Below are 24,845 nucleotides of genomic sequence, written 5' to 3'. Positions count from 1 at the left end.
TCTGGCAGATTTTAATATATCTAATTAGAATTTTACCTTTTTAAAAAAATAAAATTAATCAAAATGATCCGATCTAATTAAGATATATATCGTGAATATACAATTAAATAAATTAAATATGAGGTTATCGAATAATTTATGACCATTAATATATTACCTTTTCTATTATTTATTTGGTATCAAAATCTCACCTTCAAATATTTCATCTTTTCTCTCATTTTTGCGTAAATGATTACTTTGGTTGTTGCCATTCAATTTCTTTATTAATTATTTGTTCACAAATATATTCTAAATTTAATGTTTAACCCATTGTTTATGCAATTTTCTAAATTTTTGATAAGAGATAATAATATCAAAAGGGCTTGATATTCCAGTTATACTCAAGTTCGTGAATTATAATATAATTTTTTTCTATTATATTAGTTTTAAACTATGTATTTAATATTGTGTGACATATAAATAATTAAATTTTCAAATATTTGTATAACTCGTATATCTTTTTTGGATTATACATTATAAATCCTAAAAATTGAAACAATTATCAAATACGACACAGAGTGGAACTGGAATATATACATCAGTGCTAGCTGTAAAATTTGTTTCGAGTCGAAAGAGAGAGAATTCTTGGTCATAGCTTTCATAGCCATGGAATCAGATATTGTCCTTAGACAGTGAAATTAAAAACAAGTTTGTGTAACATAATTTCAAAATTATGTCTCCTACGAGCTAGAATATAATAGAAGTAATAGATGAAAGACGAGTCTTAATGTTATGGGTTCTTTTGGACCAAAAGAACAAACTAAAGTTACGAGAGAAACCAGAGGTGAAAATTGACGGAAGAAGCCCAATGCAATATAAAATTTGAACCAACGGAGAAGGATCAAACCATCAGGACTGGAGCCTAAATGAAACTCCTCGAAGAGACATATGTCATGTATGTCCTTGACTCATGGCTTGATTCATCTTTAATCTTATTCACATCGAAACATAAAAAGCCTCGAAGAGTTATCATTCAAGTAAAGAAAAGATGCATTATCCTATCAAAATTTCACTGTCAACGGGAACAAAATTATTTATTTTTTCGAAAAAAAATCAAATTTAAGATATTTTTAATTTATCAAAATAATCATATTACCTTTATTTAGCTCAACTACTTTATAATAGGATCAATCTTGATTTAATTAATGTTGACTTTAGATTAATTATTTACTTTGTTTGATTGAAAAACAACAAATCACCCACTGGTCTTAATCAATAATTTGTCACATTCCATGACCTAAACACGATGATTCAAGGGTCAATATTAATTCAAGGGTCAATATTAAGTGGAATTTTAATACATTTACTACTTTTCATAATTCAAGTTTCACGAGACCCTTAAAGTATTGAAGAATTGACTCCAAAGTTAATTCTCGATCTTTTCTCTCTTCTTTTAAGGTCAGTGAGGTTCATAAAAACCCATTTGGTTGTTTTTTCATGAGATTAGTTAAAATTCCGACAAACCCATCAACTAATACCCTCGACAAGTTGGCCAAAGAGGACTTAGACCTTTTTCTTGAGGGGTCGGCCTTTCTTGAGTTGTATCGAACCTTTAAGTCGACCCTAATGTCATACGAACAAATTCAAATTGGTTCTAAAACATGGATTAAAGAGTGGAGGTTTGACAGCTCAAATCAAAGGGTACTTCATATAGGACTAGGAGGGCAAAATGTGATGATATATCGAGGAGCCCTACACATTTTAAGCCCCGTAGATTCATCATAAGCATAGCTATAAGCCATGGGGCATATGGCCTTAAACAAATGCCCAAAAATCGATGGCTTACAAATTTTGGGATCTGCATATTCCCCTCTGCAGCAATACATATCCGATTTCGCAGCCAAACAAGCGCTTTTACACCCCACCACTTTCCCGTCTCTCTTCACCTCCAGCACCGACGGGCAGCACCGGTTCAGATCCGCCGCACACGCCGCAACCCCACACCCAACTTCCCCGCCGATCGGAGCCATCGCCACCGGAACATTGAATCCATCCACCAGACTCACATCGTAGTAATGCATCGACGACTTCGAAGTCCCCAACGTCATCTCCACCACCGTCGCCGGCGGTACGCCGCCGGTTCCGCTACAATTGAGGAGTCCAGCGCAGTCGCCGGTCTGGCAGGAACCTCGACCGGTTTTTGGGTCGAAACAACAGCCCTGTCTTGGCCAGACTCTGCCGGACCATCTCTCCGGCAATTCAACCACCGTCTGTTCTCCAGTTGAGAGATGAAATCCACCGTCTCTGGGAAGTGGGTTGCCGGCGTTTCCTAAAATACCAGGCCATATGCTCTCCTTACAGTTGTTCACTATGATCAACTGAACCCCATCTGTAAAACAGAACACCACATTCATAAGTAAAAGAAAGAACATTCCTTTGACTAAAAATCCAACGAAGAACACAAATTATGAACCTGCAAGAGAGAAGAACAAGAAGAACAAGAAGAAGGAGTGATTAAACATTTGATTTAGATTAATTTTGAGAAGGAAACTGGAAGTGTTCTCTGTAATTGAATAAGGAGAAACTTGAAAACAGGTTCCTAATTTACAGGCACCATGATTTTGAGCTTCAGAAACTGTAATTTCTGAAACGGTTTTTGATCAACCGGAGACTTCGTTTCAATAGGATAAATTAGAAAAAAAAAATATATATATAAATAAAATTATTGTTTACTCTAAAAAAATTATGACGTAATTATTTATAAAGAAATAGAAAAAAAAGAAAAATTTACGTTAATTTATGTTTAAGAAAGTTTTATATTAAAATGAAATTGTAATAGAAAAAGACGAGAATTTATATAGCCCGGTCTAGTTTTCCAGAAGCCCATTTTGAACGAATCCGGTTCGAGGAAAAGAAGCAGACAGCTAATAACCGGATCATTCGGTTGGCCAACCCTAAAACGAGTAAACTTAACCGGCTGTAGTTGCCCTAACCGGCCCATCCGGTACTGAAAACCAGCGCTTTTCTGCTCACGAAACTCAAAACTCAAACCCTAAACCCAACTCGGTTTCTTTTGTTTTCATCAAGCCGAACCCTTCTTTGTCCTGCAAAGTATTCAACTCCGAGTAAGGTTCTATCTCATCTGTATCTTTATACTTTTTCAATTTCGTAGATTTTTTGGCTTTCGATTATAACATTCATGCTCCTAATAATCGATGAGCCACTCTGAGATTGAAGGCCTTCATTTTGGAAATAATTCCGTTTTGTTCTCCATATTTTCTTGTTACGGAAATTTAATCAATCTGTGTGTGTGTGTGTGTGTGGGTGTTTTTTTTTTCCTTTTTTCTGGGAAGGTATCTGTTGAGATTGCGGGAATGAGTTCCGGTTTGCAGCTAGTTCCTATCACGCCGCAAAAACACGACCCAGCATGGAAGCACTGTCAAATGTTTAAGAATGGGGATAGAGTGCAGCTCAAATGTTTGTACTGTCACAAACTGTTTAAAGGTGGAGGGATTCATAGAATAAAAGAACATCTTGCTGGTCACAAGGGTAATGCTTCTACTTGCCACAGTGTTCCTCCTGAGGTCCAGATTATAATGCAAGAGAGTTTAGATGGGGTGACGATGAAGAAGAAGAAGAGACAGAAGCTTGATGAAGAAATGACAAATGTGAATGCCATGACTGGTGAGGTAGATGCAATTTCAAATCATATGGATATGGATTCTAGTCTTCAATTGATTGAAGTTGCTGAGCCACTTGAAACCAGTTCAGCTTTGCTAATGAATCATGAGGAAGGAACAAGTAATAAACTGGGAAGGAAAAGGGGTAGTAAAGGGAAGAGTTCTTGCGTGGAAAGAGGTATGATTGTCATTCCGAATGGTGGTGGTATATTAGATTCTAATAAGGTCAATAATCAAGTGCATATGGCTGTTGGCCGATTTTTGTATGACATTGGGGCATCTCTAGAAGCAGTAAACTCTGCCTATTTCCAGCCAATGATAGAATCAATTGTTTCAGCCGCTACTGGGATCATACCGCCCTCGTACCATGATATTCGGGGTTGGATATTGAAGAATTCAGTGGAAGAAGTGAGGAGTGATTTTGACAGATGCAAAGCAACATGGGGAAAGACTGGTTGTTCTGTCATGGTTGATCAGTGGCGTACAGAAGCAGGTCGAACCATGCTGATTTTCTTGGTGTATTGCCCTGAGGGAACAGTGTTTTTGGAATCTGTGGATGCATCTGGAATTATGGATTCCCCAGATTTGCTTTACGAATTACTCAAAAAAGTCGTGGAACAAGTTGGGGTGAAACATGTACTGCAGGTGATTACTAGGTGTGAAGAGAATTATGCTATTGCTGGTAGAAAGCTTTCTGATACGTATCCGACCCTCTATTGGACTCCATGTGCTGCGAGTTGTGTGGATTTGATTCTTGGGGATTTTGGAAACATTGAGAGTGTAAATACTGTTATTGAGCAAGCTCGATCGATTACAAGATTTGTCTATAACAATAGTATGGTTTTAAACATGGTCAGACGGTATACCTATGGTAACGACATCTTGGAACCTTGCGCCACAAGATCGGCCACGAACTTTGCCACGTTGAATCGGATGGTTGATTTGAAACGATGTTTGCAGACCATGGTTACTTCTCAAGAGTGGATGGACAGCCCATATTCAAAGAGGCCAGGGGGACTGGAAATGTTGGATTTAATCAGCAGTGAATCATTTTGGTCCTCATGCAATTCAATTATTCGTTTGACAAACCCTCTGTTGAGAGTTTTGAGAATAGTGGGTAGTGGGAAGCGACCTGCGATGGGATACGTTTATGCAGCAATGTATAATGCTAAGCTAGCAATTAAGACAGAACTTGTTGACAGAGAGCGTTACATGGTCTACTGGAACATTATAGATCAGAGATGGGGACAACAGTGGCATCATCCTCTTCATGCTGCTGGATTCTACTTGAACCCCAAGTTCTTTTATAGCATTGAAGGAGGTGAAATGCATGGTGAAATCGTATCAGGCATGTTCGATTGCATAGAAAGACTGGTTTCTGATACAAAAATTCAAGATAAAATAATAAAAGAAATAAACTCATACAAGAATGCTGTTGGAGATTTGGGAAGAAAGATGGCTATTAGAGCGAGAGAGACGCTGCTTCCAGGTTAGTATCTAATCTATTGCTATTCCTCAGCTTCCATTATGCACCATTCCACAATTTGCACTTCACCAGCTTGTTTATGACTTGCATTTCTGAAAAACGCTTGGAACCAGATACACGGCTGATTACACGTTCTAGGATTATTCGTATAACTGGCATGCTAAGGACTTGGAAAGCACATATGTTTAGCACAATGATTTTTAGGAGATGTTTTCTATCATACTGACCATTAAATTTCATTCTGCACGGCTTTCACGTCCCAGTCGGATAAACTGGAGCACATCTGTTGCGTAGTTATCTTCCATGCATATCAAGAGCGACACCTTTTCTTCATGTTTATCTTCTTTCTGGCTATTTGTTGAATGATCTTTTCATCTGTTTATGTTTCTTGTAGCTGAGTGGTGGTCAACATATGCATCAAGCTGCCCATGTTTATCTCGCTTGGCCATTCGAATTCTTAGTCAAACCTGCTCCTCAGTGGGGTTAAAGCAAAATCAAATCCTTTTTGATAAGTTACATGATACCAGGAATCACATCGAACACCAACGTCTTAGTGACCTTGTATTTGTGCGCTTCAACTTGCAACTCAAACAAATGTAAGTCAGTTGAAACATTTATTACACAATGAGTCTCCCTGTTTGAAATTTAGGGGCATTGCTGAAGTTTTTTTTTCCCAATGAATTTATTGGCAGGGCTGCTAAAGCCAATGAACAGTATCAAGTTGACCCCCTTTCCTTCGATGGGCTCGGTATTGTTGACGACTGGGTTTGGAGAAGGGATTTATGTGCAGAGGATTATGGGAATCTGGAATGGACAGTTCTTGACAACCCTCCCTCTGGTTCCACTAGGCTTTTACCCCTGCACAATGACTGTGATGACTTGGTAGCAGGTGACTAATTCATTATGGTTTTATTACCACCATGAGACTACAATCCATACTGAAATTCTCTCAAATGTACAGGGTTTGATGACTTGGAGGTTTTTAAAAGGCAGAGGGAGAGTGAAGACGACAATATTTCATAGCACGAAGCTACTAATGCCTTCAAGTAAGTCGCACCGATTCTGTTAATGGATGATCTTACTTGTGTCTAATTATCATGCATGGCGGAATGATGCGATGGTATTATGTAGTTGAGCTCCTCAAGAGCAGATTGAATATTGTATGTCTCAGTAGTAGAGTAGGTCACTAGTCCACTGTATCTTAGAATTGAGCAAGTCAAGTAGCTTTGCAGATTACAACGCGTTTAGGCCGACTTATGATTTAGATTGATCAAATTAAAGCTGTATATGCAAACCATGGAAGGAGACACCCTTCAAATAAATTTAATGAAATCTTGGTTGAGCTTTCTGTGCGGAAAATTCTGTGCACATCCCTTCTTGATTGCTTATAATTCATAATTGCAACTTCCATTATCACTCCTAGCAGTTGGGTCGAAGTTCTCTGCATTAGGGTCTGTGCAGCCTTCAGGGACAGGAAAATTCACCTGCTGAGCGGCTTTGCCTGGAACAAACAGAACCAGCAGCTAAGGACAAGCTGCTTATGTTTTGTACAATTCTAACAATCTATAGAGGGTCAAGAGAGAGCTAACCGTAGAATGCTCCACTTTTTATAGAGTCTTCATTGGCATCACCAAGAGCAGCCTCGCTCAAGTACTTGTCAGCCAATTGGACTCTCTTCACATTCTCTTGCTCCTGAACGAGCATGTTCCCATACTCGAGAAGCTTCTCTAAGGTCATCTTTGGCTGCTCGAACGTCGGTGGTCCTTCCTTTGAGTTGACGAGCCTCTTAGAAATATTTTCAACTCCGACTGAAGCAGCCCACTTCCTCACTTCATCGTCATATACTCTTGCCCTCAGGGCACCAAAGAAATCTGTATGATCATGGTTTAGTTTATCGGGTTAGAATATAGAAGGGAAATGAATCATAGTACTTATATTTCATTCATAGTTTACACTCGGAACTTACCTATGGATTGGCCAGGGAAGGTATCAACAAGCTTGACAATGTCTTCTTTAGGAACATTGTCACTCCTAAAGATTCCTGTGCAGACACCAATTCGATCCTCCCGAGTAGGTGCCCAGTAGAATTTTTCCATACGACCATCACGGATGAGAGGAGCATACAGTGTTGAGAAGTCGTTACCCGTGACAATGATGGGAACACGAGGGTTGTCCTCTTTGTTGTACATACCAGGGAGCTGAACATTGGTTGGATTATCAGCTATGTTCATGAGGGTAGCGTTAACCATCTGGTTGTTCACAGTGTATTGAGTAGTGCCACCAAGACGACCAGCTCCTGCATCGAGATCGTTGATGAAGAGAACACACATTTTCCCTTTCTTGATAATGTCTGCTGCTTCACGATATCTCTGTCGAATCAGTTTTGCAGGTTCCCCTGCATTTCCACTCTCCAATTCCCCTGCACTCATCATAATGGGGCTGAAACAATGAAACAAAACATTAACAGGAAGCAGTTTGAGATCATCTGAAATGGCTAAAGCCAAGAGGATGGAGAGGAATGAAACTCACTTGATTCCCATCTTGGCCAAAACAAGTTCACATTGGAAGGATTTTCCTTGACCTTTGCCTCCCCAAACACCCAAAATCAGAGGAACCTAAGGCAGAACGATCCGATCAAGTAATTGGTTAGCCAAACCCAGGAATGAAACTAATGAACAGTAAACCAGTTTTGTGGTGAACCTTGATATTGGGAAGTTTCATGAAGTTCTTAGAGATATGAACAACTAGTTTGTCCATAAAGGAAGGAGCAATGTAAAAGCCATCCACATTGTTGTCTAAATTGTACCTGTAATATCATCGTCAAAACTATCAGATCCTTCATTACGAATCATAGATGAACACACACAGACACACAGACACAAGAGAATATGTAGGATTTTTGTTGAACTTACTGACGAAGTCCAGCACTCAAATATTCATAAGAACTAAGAACAGGGTCATGAGTTCCTGCTCCAGTAGGAGCTTGGAAGAGTGAGTCAACCAGTCCCTTTCCTCTGGTGATATCTTGCTGATCATCAGAGATATCATAAGCAAGCCCCTTCCATCTATCCTTGTCAGTTTGCTTCTTTTCATCAATTTCTTCAGCAACAGCTACTACCTTCAAGCTGCTTCCCCAAGAGACCTTTGAATTGGGGTATCTAGAGTTCACTTTCTTCAAGCTGCTGCCTAGGAATGCAGAGCTCTGAACTGAAGCTCCGGAGATGGCGCCATTTAAACTCACCTGCAATAAACAAATCCCACGCTTTCACTTTCACTTTCACTACCCAATTAACCATTCTTCACCCCCTCTAATTTCACCTCTTGTGATCATTACAAACTCTTATTCGAGCTACAAATTTTCAATTCTAAACATAAATGGCTGAAAAGATGTCAGTTACCGGAATTCTGTTGACAGCTCCGGCGGTGGAGAGCGCGGTGGCCATCGGATTCAAGAGAAAGGAATGAAAGAAAGAAACCGAGTTGAAGGAGAGAAGTTTGGAGTGTTTAAGAGTTTCAAATTGAAGCAAATGGAAGAGGAAGACGATATTTTTGCAGTAAAAATGATAGAACTTTGGGGAGTTCAAAGTTCGGTGTGGGCAATGGTAGTGGAAGTGGATAGGCTTTTCAAGTTGTTAACGACCATACAATCTTGGTCGCTGGGACAACACGTGTCATCTGGGAGATGGACTGGAACTGTGTCGTTTTGAGGATACGTTATGTGTTTTTTGGTTATCCACTAAAATCAAAGTAATCACCTCAAAATTTAGATTTCTACCAATTGCTTTGGTTATTAAAAATACATGGCAAGCAACCGTTAGTCTCTCGGCAAACGTTTGAATTATTATGTTAATGATAAGTAAGCGTGAGCTATATAGTAACAGTTCAAACACATCATTAGTAGATATTATCTGCTTTGCTCGTTACGTATTGTCGTCAATCTTACGAGTTTAATACAAGTTTGCTATGGGAATGAAAGAGACAAAACCCATGAATTTAAACCCTCAAACATTGGGTAAGAGAATCAAGAAATGATAATTTATGAGTGGAAGATTGAAAAAAACTGTAAAATGGGTTGTTTGTGGAGTGGGAAACAAATCCAAAATTATGATCATATACCATTAATACGATGGAGGAAGTTGAGCCCAAAACACATCTTGAGAAATTTGGGTATTTGAAATCAAATTATGAACTGCCAAAGAAGCTCCTCCTGATGATTCCCCCATTGAATTTTTTCCATTACTATGATCTTCCATTTCCATTTCCTCAAGCTGTAATCTTTCATATATAGCGTTTGTAAACGAAGCTGCAATTACTATCACAGGGCCGGCGGCGATGAGGGGACCGGAAACCAGGCCGCCGACGACCCGTCCCTGGCCACCGGCTAGACAGACGGTCAAGCTAGTAGCCCACTGGGGGGACGGTGCGGGAAGGAAAGCGCCAGAGAGTGACAAGATCTCGAAGCGTTCATGGAGAGTGATGACGCCGCCAGGGGCAGCGGGTTGGCGGAGAGTGACGTTGGCGACGAGGCCGGAGCTGCTGAGAATGGAGAGTCCGCAGTGGCGGCGGTGGGCGAAGGTGGAAATGGAATGGACTATGTCGGTGGCGGGGGTGATTTGGAATACGTGGGTTTGGAAGGCGTTGGGAGCGTGGTTGGTTATGAGAATGGGTGGCCTTGGCTTGTTTTTTGAGCCCGGTGGGCGACCTCGACGGCGCCTGTGGATTTTAGCTCCATGCTGATCTTCAATTCCCATTCCACTCCACCATCTACTCGCCATATCCTTGGACTTCGAAAAAGAAGTCTGTTTTAGAGCAAAAGGGAGAAGGGGAGGAGCCTCTGTTCTTGCTGCTTGGAAGCTTCAAAGCTCAAGCAAGTGACAGAGCTTCTGGAGAAACATTAAAGATTTTGCAGATAATAATAATAATATTAAGGTTTATGGGCAGGGAGCTAGTGTCTTCGATTCCATTGTCGCCTAGCCTGTTCTCTATTTTACAAATTTTTTTTTTTTTGAAATCTAGTCGGGTCTAGGGCTGGGGATGGAGATGGAGAATATCATCCCTCGTAATCTCTGTTTAGCTAATGGAAAATAATGTCTACTCACTCCTTTCCCTATTTTTAGTTTAAAAGAGAATTTCTTACCCGGTTCAAGTTGGATACACGACTGGAAATCTCTATAATATCAATAGCTTTAACAGTAGCATAATCGAAGGACTCAAGCGTGTGGGTTGTGAGTGTCCTACAAAAATGAAAGATTATTATATTATTTGTTCTTTTTAAGGTAGAGAGTGAAGATTCGAACATGGACCTTGATCAAGGGCAACAAGCTCATCCCCATGGGGATTAGCCATGCTCGACGAAGCATTGTCCCCATCTAATGATTTAGAGCTTTGGTTCAAGCCAAATGAAATTCTAGTCATAGCGGTTGTGTTTTTAATCTTTTGTCACAAAGTCTACATACGTGCAAGATGAATATTCAAAAGAGCCAATCAATATCGCTCGATCCCTCACCAAGGATACTCTGCAATATTAGCCATGATTTTGAACATAAATCAATAACATTGTGAAAAGAGACCTTCAAAACAATCTTTAGTGAAAGTATCTAAATATTTTGATTGGTTTATTAGTTGGCGCTGAGCATCATGCTTGCACCACGTGGCAAAATATTAGTGGAGAAGGGAACATAAGAAAGATCCGAGCACGGCCACATTATCCAATTCAAAAAGGAAAGCAAAGAAGAAAAGAAAAGAAAAGAAATCTGGGAAGAACTGCAGCTTTGGAAATGGCTCTGCTCAACGCCTCATTATGTTCTTCCACTTGCAGAATTCCTTCCAGACCTCACCTTCCTCTTCCTCCCTCCGTTTCCGCCTTTTCCAATCCTCAGGTAAACTTCACCTCTCAACTTCTTCTCTGCTTCTCTCATTTTGTACTGAAATGCTATGATTTCCACCAAAAAAATGAAGACGATGAAGCACCAAGTGGAAGCTACTCGGAATTTTGTTCTTTCCGTTGGAGAATCCGCCTCTAAAGCCAGCTTCCTCGCTTTGATTTCCGCCTCCTTGTTCCTCGCTGATCCTGCGCTAGCTTTTAAGGTTAAATTGTTAAGAGTATATATTTTTCTTTTTCTGATTGTTTCGAGTGAATGTCTGTTGTTATATCTCTGTATTTGAAGCCGCTTCAATCTGATCATTCACTGATTTTGGGTGAACGGATTCGATTTCGTAATTAGGGCGGAGGTCCCTACGGTGCTGGGGTCACTAGAGGTCAGGATCTCACTGGGAAAGATTTCAGTGGGAAGACCTTGATCAAGCAAGATTTCAAAACGGTTTCTCCCTTTTCAAACAAATTCAATTTTTCCTCATGTTGTGTTTCTGAAATAGCTATACGTTTCTTTTCTCACCAGTCTATATTACGGCAAGCTAATTTTAAAGGTGCAAAGTTATTAGGTGCTAGCTTCTTCGATGCTGATTTAACAGGTTCGTTATTTCAGTGTTCATAAGTAATAGAACAAATTCCCATTAAAGCTGAGTTCAATTGTTTCTTTCTTTGCCTAATTGTTAGGAGCGGATCTTTCTGATGCTGATCTCCGAGGAGCGGACTTTTCTTTGGCCAATGTTACCAAGGTGATGTATGTTTATTCCTGTTAACAGTATCATCTTTAGTTGATTTCAATCTCATTCTATGCACAAAGTAGGTTATGTGATGCAGTGAAATCTGCAGTTTCTATCTGAGATTTTCCATTCAAGTTTTGGTTCATGTTGTGCTTTGATCTTAGAAGCCAATGAAATTATAGTCTTTATCCTCGACGGTTTCTTCTACTTTCGGCAGGCAAATTTAAGCAATGCCAACTTAGAGGGAGCGCTTGCTACAGGAAACACTTCTTTTCGTGGATCAATAATAAATGGAGCTGGTATGTATGTAAAGCTAACATTTATGTAGCTTTTAGTATTGCAAGGGCGATCCTCTCTCCAAAATTGTCTTAGTTAATAAAAGACATTAATATAGGTTGTTACTCCAACCCCTCTATTTTTATCAAATTTGAAATTCTAAACCTATAGCTCTAGTGTAACAACCCAAGTCTATTGGAAATCGATATTGTCCGCTTTGGTCGGTTACGTATTGTCATTTGTTTCACGATTCTAAAATGTGTCTAGGAGAGGTTTCCACACCCTTATAAAGAATGCTTCATTTCCCTTTCCAACCAATGTAGGATCTCACAATCCCAGACGTGCCTTTGCGAGATCCCAGATACGATTTTAAAACGCGTCTACTAAGAAGACACCAGGCTATAAAGGGGGTGGATTGTGAGATCCTACATTGGTTGGAGAGGGGAAAGAAGCATTCATTATAAGGGGTTTGGAAACCTCTCCTTAGTAGACGCGTTTTCAAACCGTGAGACTAACGATAATATGTAACGGGCCAAAGTGAACAACATTTGCTAGCGATGAGCTTGAACCGTTACATTTAGTTACTCGTGTTAGGGGTGCAAACAAACTCTCACATTCGTTAGAAAAATGTTAGAAAAAGGAGTAATCTTAGGTAGATAAGGAAGGACAAATATCTCTATGAGGAAATACTGATGGTTAATTCATCTCATGATGTCAGACTTCACAGACGTGCCTTTGCGAGAGGATCAGCGGGAGTACCTTTGCAAAGTTGCAGATGGGTAAACAATACTTTCCTCTGTTCTTTTGGGTCGACTGAAAATGGTTCAATAAAGATTAAAAGAAAACATTTTAGATCCTTGAACTTTGATGAAAGTAACAATTTAGTCACTTTAAACTTCAAATGTTACATGAAAGTAACATTTTGGATCCTTAAACTTCCACGAAAGTGGTTTTTACTGGTAAATAAACTAATGAACTCAGTCCTTTCTGTTGACAGGGTGAATCCAACGACTGGAAATGCAACCCGGGAGACCTTGCTCTGCAATTGAGAGTCGAATAATATGGCGAGCTACTAAGGTACAAAGAATCATAAAGATTTACTTTAAAATGTAAGGAATTTAATAACTATGCGAGTATCTAATCCAATGAGTAAAGTTTTGTCATTCTTCTGTTAATATCTCCTCATACCCTGTTTTCGCGGCTTGTCCATATCATAAAGCTTATGAAAAGTAACACATTCGAAGAATCAGAACACATTGGATGTCATTACTATTGAATTCAACATCCAGTTGCTTTAGAACCATATCTAGAAACCAGTAGGATTTTCATCATTCCCCAGTTCATAGTTTTTACCTAACCCACTAAACGCACATAGTCAAACGATTGGCTATCACATTCCTCTTTTTTAGTGTTCATTTCAATAATTCAGCTGATTTTGCCTTGCCCACTCAGCTGATGTATATAAGAACATGGATTTAGCGGTCTCAGTTAAATATACTGATATTTTCCTGTATGTATTCATATTAGAACTGTTACATTTACAATGGGGCAATCCGCCATCGTTATTATGTGGCCTAAAACTCAATTCAAATTAGATAAACATGCTCCCGAAAATGAGAATCTACGTGGTAATTGTTTCACCCTTACTGCATTTTCTAATCCTAATCCACATATTGTCGTCGCTTCCCCGATCCATAATCTCGCAACACTGTCGTTGTGGTGCCTGTTCATCCAAACAAATAGAAAACTCAATGACATGCTGAAATGACAATGTTATAACAATTGTGTTAGAGGAAGAGAGATGACCTTCATCCATAGCTGAGTGTCCATCTTCATTGAGGAGACAGTAACTTCCTTCACTGCCATGACCCGACCGTAATCCTGCCTATCACATACTTTCTCGTCCTTGGCCACGAACCTTTCGTAACTGGTTTTCGTACCCCTCGTGTCCACCTCTTGAACTCCCTTCAAAAAATAAACCACCGGTCGCCAGCATGGGTCAGCACTCACAGGTCGTGCATTGAAGCTGAAGGGTCCATTGCTCCAGCTCCTCCATGTCTTAAACGTCTGAAATGGAATCTCCAAATCCGTGGCTGTCACCAAGAAAGGATATATCTGAACAGTATAGCCCCAAGCAATGGAGACAGACCATTTCCTCCTCCGATCATAACACACACTTTGCTGAATAATTCGACTCGAGTCGACCCGGTATGCTTCCATTAGTAATTTCAATGAATCAATCCTTGTTTTGTTAGGAAACAATGGCTCCACGCTGTCTAGGTGATGCAGAGATACAAGTGGCGCCACTGGATGCGCTGCCAAAATCCCATAAGCTTGACCTCTTATATCAAACTGTACAAATTTGACCAGAATTTCAAAGCCATCAGCAAAACAAGTCAATGGCAATGTATATAAAAATAGGAACTTCAGGGTTTAAGATTTGATCAGCAAAATAGGAACTTCCATTGACCTTATCCACAGTCGACATTTTTAACAATATTTATTTATTAACCAAACAATATTTATTTATTAACCAACATTCCCAATAAGTATTCCACCCTGGAAATGGAATATTCTTTTTTTTCTTTTTTAATATTCCAAACCCTAAACCCTAATTTCAAAATCTGTTCATCCACCGGCTTTTGTATGTACATTCATTAATTCTTGGCGTTTGAATATGAATGACAGTTTAGGAGACGCAGACAAGGTGACCGACTTGACCGGTCTCTTTTTTCTTTTTCCACATAGGCGTGCCTAACAATCCCTCAATCATGACACGTGTCAAAAAGACGATAGATCCCAATATTTTACATTATTTCGACCAATTGTAATCCGCCACGTCATTATTATAGTTATCGGGAAAAGAATTAACCTGGTGGAAGCCTCGTTCTCTGGTGAGTGGCACGCCGAGCTCGCTTATACAGGCCCAAACCCTTTGATCAGAGCCGTAGAAAAAATGGTAGCGTTGAAGACACCCGTCCATCACGTTCACCAATTGGGCGGCGAGTGGGTAACTGATCGCAAATCCGCCGCCGCCGAACGCCATTTCATACGAGTGCATCTCGTCTTGCTCCACGCTCTCGGAGTTTCCGCCAATGTAATACATCTGATTGTGATCATATTTCGCTAAAACCGAAACTAAATTCTCAGTGAAAAACACCGTATCATCATCTCCCATCACGAACCACCTCACGTTTTTTAACCCCAATTTAAAACCCTCCACTACAATTCGAGCCATTCGAACCGCCGCCGACTTACACGAGTAATCCGCCCCGGAGCACTGCCCCGACACCCGATGCGGAACGAGATGGGTTTTTCTCGGTTCCCTATCGAGCCAAGCGAACCCACGATTCCGATTCGGGTCCCACCAGAGATGAGTGTAGAGACTGCGATCTTCCCACGTTTGAACCGAGGCGCCGATTCCGAATACGATGTGGGATATGTTGGTGGCGGCGTCTGAGGTGCGGCCGTCCGGTTCAGAGACAGCGGTTCGGGTGTTGCGAGGAAGGATGAAGCGGCGGGGGTCAGAGATGAAGGCGGAGTGGATGGCGAGTAACATAGAGGCGAGGAGACAGAGGAGAAGGGCGGCTCTGGCTAAGAGAAGCAAAAAATTGGAGAGATTTAGGGGAAATACAAAGAATTTTTTGAAGGTGTTGATTAGAGGTTGAATCGATTTGGAAGCGGCTTGAAAGGTCTGCATGTTGAATCGAAGAAGAAGAAGAAGAAGAAGAAGAACAGAGAGACAAATGGCTCTGAGTGAGGAAGGGAATGGAGTTTGGAAAAGGAGGGGACGCCAAAGTCGTTACCTTTTTCTTCCTTTTTATTATTAATATTTAAGTGGTGTGGATTTTAAAATGCTGCCCTTTCCACTCTTGCCTTCCTTTCTTAACAAAACAAATACTATTTTTTTAATTCAACAAATTCGTTTTCATCCTCTGTTATTTTTTTTTTTAAATTTTCGTACCTAAATCAATAAAAATCGCATCCAAATGAGAGCAATACAGCTTATACAATAAGGATTGAAAGGATTGAAAGTCACTGCTTATACAATAAGGTGAACTTTCGTTTTTTGATAAATGGTTAAACATGTTTTGTTTGGAGTAATTTTATGCTAATGATTTCTTAGGAGTTCTTTTACCATGTATGTGAGTAGAGACAAAACATGCTAAAAACAAAGAATATGTGTTAAATAGAGATAGTTTTCACTCTTAAAAGTGAGAATAGGTAACTTGACTATTAATCTTTTGAAAAAACAGGAGATTCTACAAAAAAAACAGGGTACAAATATTGACTATAGGTTGGAGCTTGTCGGATTCTTGGCATTAGATGTATCTTCTCATAGAAAGAGAGTGATAACAAACTTGGACTTAGTTTGCTCTTAGGCCTAATCCTGAGGTTGAAGTAGCTTGGCTTGATTAGAACAATTAAAGGCTAGCTTCCTTTCTTAAGACAGTTCAATGGTTCCGTCGCGCAGGAGATATAGGAGAATGTTGAAACCATTAAATGTCTAATCTAGATTTCAAATTATAATTCGAATCTTAGGTATGGTTCTTATAAGCTCCCTCCCTTTAGATTCAAACCAAATAAGAAACTACCATCAATTTCGAATTAAGAAAGAACTCGTTTATTTCATATGAACCAAGAGACGTGAGAGTGATATATGGTAATGAATGTGAGACAAAGACGAAGAGTACAACACCAACAAAGGTCATTCCACCGAGGAGAAGAACGAACCTAGAAGGATACGACAACTCATATTGGCCCATCATCGTAAAAAAAAAAAAAAATTATATATATAATTTTGTAAATCTTTAAAAAATTGTTTATTTAGTTAAATTTGGAACACAAGTCTCAAAAGATAATTGAATAATATTTTTATTTATTCACATGTTTTTCATTTTTTATTTCAATCATTGGATCATTTCTAAGCCAAATGTTTTTTGGAAATTCGAATGTCGATTATGATTATTATTATTATTAATTGAGATGGAAATTAAATTAATTTTATTATATCCATGGTTTTACAGAAAGAAAAGAAATTAGCTAAGCTTCAAAATAAAAGAAAAAAGACATTTAATTAATTTAAGGGTCCTTTATTGTCATTTCAGTTGCATAGGTGGGCCCCACCCACTGTCAGAGCCTTTATGGTTCTTGTATACGTGTATAGTGACAGGATATTCACAAAAGCTATCCTTTCCCGTAAACAGTGGGCCACAAAGGACTTTTCCGTAATTTCCTCGTCCCTTCTCGGTGGATCGTCTTTTTGGGCTTTTCTTTTATTCTTATCCACGTTTTTTACCCTTCCCCTTCCCTTACATATACAAAATGTTCAAATTTTCCTACGTCTTTCCTATTATGCCCCTCCTTTATGATTTTTATTTTTTATTTTATTTTTGTAGATTCTATTCTTTCTTTCTTTATTGCATTCTATTATCATAAAATTACCCAATTGGCACAAAATTATACATAAATTTTGAAAGGTATATAGATTAAAGCTAAATTTTAAACCATATTAATTAAATAGTTTTTAAAATATCCCTCCTACAACCAATTACGAAAAGCCACGTGTTGAAGAGTGCCAACGGAGAAGACACGCCACACTTTGGTACATCAATAATAGGTGAGTGATTTAAGTGATTTCCAAATAATTATTTAAATGTGATATTTCAATTCTGACATAACTCACCAAATAAATTTCTACATTAATAAATTTCTACACCAAGGTAGGCATCAGTTGATAGACAAGTTGATGGTCTAGTCCTACAACAACTAAATTTTAGGCAGGCCTATCAAATATTAATTATTTAATTATTCTTAGAATAGGTTAAATCAGACTAGTCAAACTATAACTCCTCGTTTGAATGAGGTTAAGGCATGGCATAGACCGCTCTATTGATGAGGTTGAGGCATGACATAGACCGCTCTATTGATGAGATTGAATCACAATAACATTCCAAGCCCACAATTCAAATCAGATTTCACATACTTTCTATCATTATTTAGTGAATATTTAATGCTCGGTACAGAAGTTTTAACTAGTTAATATTATTTGGGTTAATGTGATTGAATATATTCATCTATTTTGTGAGATTCCATGTTGATTGAAGAGAGGAATAAGTGTCAGCAAAAACGCCTTGGGTGGATTGGAGATGCACAATCGGTTGGATTGAGGAACAAAACATTTTTTGGGTATGAAAATCTTCTCCTAGTAGAAGCGTTTTAAAAATCTCGAGTAAAAACCTGAAAGAAAAAACTAAAAAAAGACTATCTATTTACGGTGGGCTTGAGGTATTACACATTTTCGAAAACTAACCCACATCAAAATAATTCTTAATGAATAATCCACCTACTTCAGCCCCACTCAAATGAATCAATCTCAAAATCTAAAAAATAAATAAATAAATAAAAAAATCCCTAAAACTAGATTTTAACAACAAATTGAGCTTATATTTAAGACGCGATTCAAACGTTTGGAACTTACCTCACATGTAGCTCTACTGTGTCCCTCTCCAGACTACGCCATATTGCCAGGGAATCTGCATCCATTCTGCAATTGCATTGCAAGAGAGACAAATACACGTACATATATATAGAGAAGTTTCATGTCACCAGAAGATAAAAGCATTTGTGGTGCCTCTATTCCACTTTTGCTTCCAAACAAACTCGATGTGAAATCCCACATCGGTTAGAGAGGGGAACAAAGCATTCCTAATAAGGGTGTAAAAATCTTTCCCTAAGAGAAGCATTTTAAAACTGTGAAGCTAACACCAATACATAATGAGCCAAAGTAAACAATATCTACTAGCGGTGGGCTTGGGCTGTACACTCTACTCTTCCACAATCTCCATTTCATTATCCAAATTCCCGACTCTAATACTCTGCATATGATAAGGAGTTCCAGATTTTCTACAATGTAAAGCAGCTATTGGAAAGAAGTCACGTTCATTGGGACCAACAAGCCCACTACTTCATCATGTATCTAAGAATTACTAGAGAGTGTTACATTCGCAACTTTACATGTCTTAGATTTTGTCTAACTTGAAGTCTAGAAGTTTAAATATGATTAACTTCAGTTTCCAACTCAGATGAATGAGTTTAGTAACATTAGATTTACATAATCTATGTCTAGTTAGAAGATTTGTGACATACAGAAATCAAAATGTATAATCATGAGGATGATAGTAAATAAACTTCACCTTCCAACTCCAAGTTATACAAGTTCAGTTTGTTGATCAACCAGTGAACTGTTCACAATTGAGTCACAAAATATTAATACAACAAAATTGGCTCTCATTTTGAAGCCAGTTTCAAAAATATATGACAGAAAAATTGAACTATATCAGCTATGAAATCGTCAGCTATAATGAAGGTATAATAGAGAGTACCTATGTGATTGATTACATGTTGGAATTGGTAAGCCAAGGGGCATCCAGAAGTTTTCACGCTCGAGATGATCTCTAAGTAGACATCTTTTATTGCTTGTTAAGATGGTGGTAGCTAATCTGGCCTTAAATAGGGGGTTAGTAGTGTAGGGACTGAAAACATTTTTTCTTCCCTTTTATGCACTTAGGAGGAGCTTATTTGCCATCATGATCTTGTAACTTGCATGAGGGCCTTCTGACGTATCGTGCACATCCACTCGCCAACCCATGGCCTTCGCAATATGTTGAAGCTCATCTATGACTGCAACAGAGTCTCGGATGTATACTCGTCCACCCGGTCTCAGTATTCTATCCATCTCAAGCATTATGGTTGACATATTGCACCTGAAACACACGCAACAACAACTGAACAGTTGGTAGCCATCACAATGATTTCAAATTCGTTTCATTTTCTTCATTGGGATACATTATTTCGAATAAGGAGGTAGTGTAAACCAGGAATCAAGTAATCTAAAGAAGTTCAAACAGAGAAATCTAATAAATTCGGGGTACCTTTTCCGTTCGACTGAGAACAAACCAGCTGCGTGCAATAAATCATATGTTCTTGGATATGTATCAAATGGTTCACACCTGACATGTTACAATATTACTTGCTCTGTTATCGATTATCATCACTTCTTTTATATCTATGTAGCTTAAAGCATGCATTCAAAAGCTTAATGCCTAACCAATAGAGGAAAAGTTTCGTATGTTACCAATCGTGCATAACTCCAGGAAGTCCACGATCATAAATAACAGGCAAGGTATTGAACCCACTAACCGGAACAACATTCAACACCCAGCAGTCTAGTTTTAAATCGATCAATGCCGCAGCAAATCTGTTAAAATTCAAGATCTTAACCATCCATATCAGGGAAAGAATGAAGAAATGGAAGATCAGTGGAAGAGTGGTCAACATACATACCCTCCAAATCCTGCTTTCATATCCATAACGTTTCTTAGTCTAAATGTCTTCCAATGAAATGCACGAACGTAGCTTTCTATTATCTCATTCCAGTATTTAGATTCTGCCTTGAAGAGCTCATTTCTGGAAATGTAGGCATCATATTGTATTGTCTGAAGCCTATCAGGTGGTGTGTGTAACCGCGCAGGCCAAACAGTGATATTTGCCCCGTAACCGTCTTCTGGAAGACGAGAGATGCATGTCTTAAGATCTTCATTCCTGTCTCCAAAGAAGTAATCAAAGATTACACAAAATTATGTAGCAATGAGACTTAATCTACAGGAAAATGAAAACATTCATACCATACTCTGTCTGGGTCGTCATTTTGGTCACAAAGTGGTGGTTTAGTTCCTGCCTCGCGATTAAGATAGCAAGTATTATTTAATGGCTTCCGCCAAATTGCTATATATCCATCTTTCTTCACAAACTCCCAACAAAGTCGGGTGGTAAGATTGAGCATCTCTGACAACCAAAAAGAAAAAAAGAACATAAATATAAACCACACTTATAAGGTCAGAGATAACATCAGATCCGTTAAGATTCCACAGCAATCTTAAATGTCTGTACATATCATCTTAAAACCTGCAACAAACAATTTCTACCACTTACTAGAAGATAACAAAAAAGAACTTGCAAGAGAAGAGAAGAAGGTTTGTGTTAATAAGAAAGCAAATAGTAGGCGCAAGAAAGTAGACTGCAAATTTTCAAAGCTCTAACTTAGAAATGCGCATTCAAACAAAACTTCTAAGGCTAAAACACATCATCAACAGGATATCTCAAGAAAACCTTTGGTTACCTCCCCACTGTTCCTCCAAAACTTCTTCATGCTTATAAACTGGTTGAGCTGCCCATGCAAAGTATCCTCCAGCTCTGAGCATTCGGTTAACCTCAAGCAGCAAAATGCCATCTTCATATGACAAGTTGAAGATGAAAAATCAACATCCATAAGATAAATCTAAAATAAATATACTTCATGGATCAAAGCTTAACTGGGCAAATAGTTTAACTAGAGAATGCCTGCCACATTGGAAACATGAATTTCAGGAAAACCCATTTGACATTCACTGAGATTTTAATGAGCATTCAAAAAAGGGCAATTATGATTATTTTTGACAGCAATGATTTACGGTCCCGAGGGGAAAGCACAAGAAGTTCACACTTCACAAGTATTTGGGAGTTTACTCCATACTCCATAGTGCTAAGTTCCCAAAAAAAGAATATTAATTAATAAAATGGTGTTCATTTTCTCATCTAGACTGATATGAATTAAAGCTAATGAATGTCTAGAGTAGTTATGGCAAAGAAAAATGTCTTCCTTAAATTGACTACCAAAGAAAATTCCGCTCTTTACCCTGCTCATGCTTATGTGACACAAATAATGGATGAGAGAAAAAAACGTACCATCACGAGTCCAGTTGATTCTGCATCGTGAACAATGTATCAAGTCAAAAGCTTGACTGGGATATAATAAGCGATGAGTTGCAAATGCAGCAACCATTGCAGGCACACCACGTTCAAGAGCAAATTGAATCTGATTCTCATGAACATCTTTTGGAGCAATGGACATTGTAACGACATCCCGTGACAACAAATAGGCGCCAAAACTTGCAACTCCACATCCAATATCCATGACAACGCGAGTATGATGACCAAACGCGATATCAGGGATCATCTAGTCAATATATAAAGAAAAAGGATCAGATGCCATGTTACCCAATGCTTAATTCCTATACTGAACTTTCAGAATTACAGTCTTGTTTACCTTTGAAATGTGATCCAAATATTCATCTGCTCCATGTATAAACTGTGTACCACCTCCAGGAAACCTAAACTTATCGTTGTCTCTGGTAATCCAGTTTTGGCCCCCTTTATCCTCAACTAGACGAGTATGTGGAACATTGCTGAACCAGACCTAAAACCAATGATATGCCCAATTTAAGAAATCTTCAAACATATTCAACTAAACGATAGGTTGTAGTGATTTCAAATCATTCAATTTCAGCAATTACTTATTATTGTATAAACGTGCAATACCTCGTCTCTGCTTTTTGGCCAAGGGATTGGGGCTCGATACCCCTTCGGCGGCGGAATCAAGCAATCGAAACCTCCACCGGCAACTGGGCAATGCCTCTCGAACTTTTCCCCTTTCTCCGTTGACTTGAGCTTTGCAATTGCCTCTTGATTATCCAAACAAGGTATATACTCACTCATGTTCTGAGGGCAGAGGCCAAACTTCTTAATCCGGAAGTTCCTAGAACTGCCCTCGCCATGGTCAACCTCAGTGGAATTCCCCCAATTCTCCACATATTCAGGATCCAAATCCCCGACCTCAAACTGATCCGACATTGTTCCATTCTCGTCCAGAATTCCAAATCTCTGAACCGAATCGGACGGCGGAGGAGGAGGGTCGGTACGAAGCAACGGCGGTGGAGTTGGGTCGAGATTCAATGTCTTATCAGGAAGCAGGTGCGTATCATTCTGATGAATCAGATTAGAGATATTGAAGTGCTTATTATAGTTCGGCGAAAGTGACACCGAAGAAGCTTGAAGGGTGCCGGTGTAGAAGACAAGCTGCTGGTACCCATCGGACCAATGCTTCCCAAAGTAAAAGAAGGTAACAGAAGCAAGAAGGAAGATAGCGATCTTGAATAATGGAGAAGCTCGAAAGGATTCAGCATTCACCAAGGAATCCGACCTCATTGTTGGAGTTCCAGATCTCAGATCTTCTCTCCACTTCGCTCAAGCGCCGGCACTTTCTCTATACTGGAAGGAATCGGAATCGGAGAATTTGCGGAGATGTTGCAGAGCAGAATTTAGCGATAAATTATTGTAACTTTTCTTTACAACGTAGGGGTATGATATGGGAGAAGACAATGATGTGATAAAATACTTGCATTTACAATTTTGCAATTCTTACAACTGTCCCAAGGAATGATCAGGTCACTGGAGTTCGCGTTGGTTCTTACCCCGAGGTGCACCGAATCTCCAAATAACCTCCCTCAAAAGACGCCACGTATTAAGACGTAGTTTATAAATGGAAGCCCGTTCAGTCCAGTTTCCATAACCAACACGAACCTGGTAACATACCGGTGAGTTTTATAAACGGCGTTGCCAAATGGATGAATATACGCGCGGTTTTCCGCAAAAAAACAAAAAAACAAAAAATATACAAAATACAAAATAAAAAACTGAATTGGGCCTGCCCAAAGCTAATTATGGCCCAGGCCCATATTGTACCAGCCCGTTCTGAATTTGGGCTTTCTATTGGGCTTTTCATATTATAAAAAAATATAATCACATTATTGTTTTTTTTAATTTAAAAAAAAAAAAAAACTAAAAGTAATTTTAGTAATGTTATAATCTAAGCTGATTAAAGGCGGTTTTAAGCGTGTTTGGAGGCTTAACCTACGGCCGAATCTACGTTAATTTACTTTTGACTTTGTCAAACCAATTAATCCAATATTTATTTTGCTTCATAATTTATCAAAGCATCATGTAAAAGTCAAACTGTCAAACTTTTTTTTTATTATTATTTTTTATTAAAAAAAATGAATATAAGCAAAGTTTGGTATGCAATCTGGAACTGGTTTTTCATAACGTGGCTTTGCTTGGGCAATGAGTAATTTAATGCCTTTTTCCATTATATAAGCAAATTAAATTAGAAAATAAATGAAAATAAAAAGCATATTCCCTTTCGTAATCATACAATAACCATTTTAAATCCGCTACCGACACTTCGTTTTTATCCCTTTTTCATTCTCCAGATGTGAAGCATCATGACTGTGATGCTACCAGCGTCACAGCCAATCACATGTGCCCACGTGTTCCACTTTTTCGTTCTCAAACAGGGGCTTGGCGGACGTGAACCACTTCCTTTGACCGCGAGAAAACAGAAACGTAATACGACCAATCAGAATTCTAATTAATTTATTAATTAATTGAAATCCGGGAGGGCGATGTTCGTTCGATGCGCATATTTATGGACACCGACAAGGCCTTTTTTTCCTCGGCAGAAGTCCTTTGTTTTAGATCAGAACCCGACGGAACCAACGGTTCAGGTCCTTCCGCGGGAAAACTCTGAACGAGCGCTCGCGGTTCGTTGCCTACTCGTAGCTCAGCTTCATTTCGGTTTCGGCTTGGGTTCTGATCCGCTGAGATCTTAGGTAATTTTGCCTTTCAATTCTCCTCCTCATTTTCGCTTCTTCGTTTCTGGCTAGATCCGTGGTTTCGTTGCGTGTTCTTTGACTTTTGAAACCGGGAAAGGATTTTGGAGTTTATGAAACGTTGAATTTCACAATGTGGCTGCGAGTTCATTGGAATTTGGAACCATGACTCTGTTTTTTGTGTTTGACTGTTCTGGTTTGATTTATTTGTGCCAGGAACTTTTTAACTGGATCTTCTTCGTTGATGTTTTTTTTTTTTTTTTTTTTTTT

The 24,845-nt window shown here is 38.9% G+C and overlaps 8 protein-coding genes across 15 annotated transcripts in view; 3 read left to right on the top strand and 5 right to left on the bottom strand.

Moving 5' to 3' along the window:
- Positions 1-1,606: 1,606 nt before the first annotated feature.
- Positions 1,607-2,722, bottom strand: LOC111457517 (thaumatin-like protein). Its single transcript, XM_023099747.1, has 2 exons — positions 2,453-2,722; positions 1,607-2,368 (listed from the first exon to the last, which is right to left on the bottom strand). Exons 1-2 carry the CDS (start codon positions 2,499-2,501, stop codon positions 1,686-1,688), a joined length of 732 nt encoding a protein of 243 aa, XP_022955515.1. The 5' UTR covers positions 2,502-2,722; the 3' UTR covers positions 1,607-1,685.
- Positions 2,723-2,975: 253 nt separating this feature from the next.
- On the top strand, positions 2,976-9,576 carry LOC111457243. Of its 4 annotated transcripts, none has more exons than XM_023099463.1 (5): positions 2,976-3,104; positions 3,333-5,148; positions 5,540-5,741; positions 5,838-6,034; positions 6,107-6,487. In XM_023099463.1, exons 2-5 carry the CDS (start codon positions 3,354-3,356, stop codon positions 6,166-6,168), a joined length of 2,256 nt encoding a protein of 751 aa, XP_022955231.1. In that variant the 5' UTR covers positions 2,976-3,104; positions 3,333-3,353; the 3' UTR covers positions 6,169-6,487. The 4 variants fall into 4 exon arrangements, with proteins under 4 accessions (XP_022955231.1, XP_022955239.1, XP_022955222.1 ...); XM_023099471.1 differs by having other exon boundaries at positions 2,982-3,109; XM_023099454.1 differs by lacking the exon at positions 2,976-3,104 and adding an exon at positions 9,467-9,576 and having other exon boundaries at positions 3,116-5,148; positions 6,107-6,191.
- LOC111457396 (ribulose bisphosphate carboxylase/oxygenase activase, chloroplastic) lies at positions 6,317-8,758 on the bottom strand. Its single transcript, XM_023099578.1, has 7 exons — positions 8,544-8,758; positions 8,058-8,386; positions 7,846-7,951; positions 7,675-7,760; positions 7,112-7,584; positions 6,735-7,016; positions 6,317-6,646 (listed from the first exon to the last, which is right to left on the bottom strand). Exons 1-7 carry the CDS (start codon positions 8,586-8,588, stop codon positions 6,531-6,533), a joined length of 1,437 nt encoding a protein of 478 aa, XP_022955346.1. The 5' UTR covers positions 8,589-8,758; the 3' UTR covers positions 6,317-6,530.
- LOC111457545 (AT-hook motif nuclear-localized protein 23-like) lies at positions 9,159-9,924 on the bottom strand. Its single transcript, XM_023099802.1, has one exon. It carries the CDS (start codon positions 9,918-9,920, stop codon positions 9,264-9,266), a length of 657 nt encoding a protein of 218 aa, XP_022955570.1. The 5' UTR covers positions 9,921-9,924; the 3' UTR covers positions 9,159-9,263.
- Positions 9,925-10,855: 931 nt separating this feature from the next.
- On the top strand, positions 10,856-13,260 carry LOC111457530 (thylakoid lumenal 15 kDa protein 1, chloroplastic). 2 transcript variants are annotated; one of them, XM_023099783.1, is made up of 8 exons: positions 10,856-11,024; positions 11,104-11,232; positions 11,370-11,465; positions 11,544-11,616; positions 11,702-11,763; positions 11,969-12,050; positions 12,746-12,806; positions 13,025-13,260. In XM_023099783.1, exons 1-8 carry the CDS (start codon positions 10,923-10,925, stop codon positions 13,074-13,076), a joined length of 657 nt encoding a protein of 218 aa, XP_022955551.1. In that variant the 5' UTR covers positions 10,856-10,922; the 3' UTR covers positions 13,077-13,260. The 2 variants fall into 2 exon arrangements, with proteins under 2 accessions (XP_022955551.1, XP_022955559.1); XM_023099791.1 differs by having other exon boundaries at positions 10,856-11,027; positions 11,107-11,232.
- Positions 13,261-13,509: 249 nt separating this feature from the next.
- LOC111457380 lies at positions 13,510-15,844 on the bottom strand. Its single transcript, XM_023099577.1, has 3 exons — positions 14,900-15,844; positions 13,834-14,379; positions 13,510-13,750 (listed from the first exon to the last, which is right to left on the bottom strand). The coding sequence occupies exons 1-3, from the start codon at positions 15,725-15,727 to the stop codon at positions 13,649-13,651; spliced, it is 1,476 nt and encodes a 491-aa protein (XP_022955345.1). The 5' UTR covers positions 15,728-15,844; the 3' UTR covers positions 13,510-13,648.
- Positions 15,845-19,168: 3,324 nt separating this feature from the next.
- On the bottom strand, positions 19,169-23,315 carry LOC111462808 (probable methyltransferase PMT11). Of its 2 annotated transcripts, XR_002713785.1 has the most exons (10): positions 22,447-23,315; positions 22,175-22,324; positions 21,814-22,084; positions 21,209-21,319; positions 20,715-20,874; positions 20,374-20,631; positions 20,165-20,287; positions 19,962-20,039; positions 19,413-19,793; positions 19,169-19,271 (listed from the first exon to the last, which is right to left on the bottom strand). XR_002713785.1 is itself a non-coding variant. In XM_023106563.1 (9 exons), exons 1-9 carry the CDS (start codon positions 23,110-23,112, stop codon positions 19,586-19,588), a joined length of 2,025 nt encoding a protein of 674 aa, XP_022962331.1. In that variant the 5' UTR covers positions 23,113-23,315; the 3' UTR covers positions 19,174-19,585. The 2 variants fall into 2 exon arrangements, 1 of the variants encoding a protein (XP_022962331.1); XM_023106563.1 differs by having other exon boundaries at positions 19,174-19,793.
- Positions 23,316-24,410: 1,095 nt separating this feature from the next.
- Positions 24,411-24,845, top strand: part of LOC111457047 (mannose-1-phosphate guanylyltransferase 1) — a 3,971-nt gene continuing 3,536 nt past the window's right edge. For all 3 annotated transcript variants that reach the window (XR_002712869.1, XR_002712867.1, XM_023099179.1), the window contains exon 1: positions 24,411-24,575. The gene's annotated coding sequence lies outside the window, so the exon portion shown is untranslated. The remainder of the gene's footprint in view (positions 24,576-24,845) is intronic.

Source organism: Cucurbita moschata, unplaced genomic scaffold (assembly GCF_002738365.1).
Source record: "Cucurbita moschata cultivar Rifu unplaced genomic scaffold, Cmos_1.0 Cmo_Scf00002, whole genome shotgun sequence".
NCBI classification, from domain to species: Eukaryota; Viridiplantae; Streptophyta; class Magnoliopsida; order Cucurbitales; family Cucurbitaceae; genus Cucurbita; species Cucurbita moschata.
The sequence above is the reverse complement of the archived record's forward strand: the minus strand, read 5'-3'. Positions and strand labels throughout refer to the sequence as shown.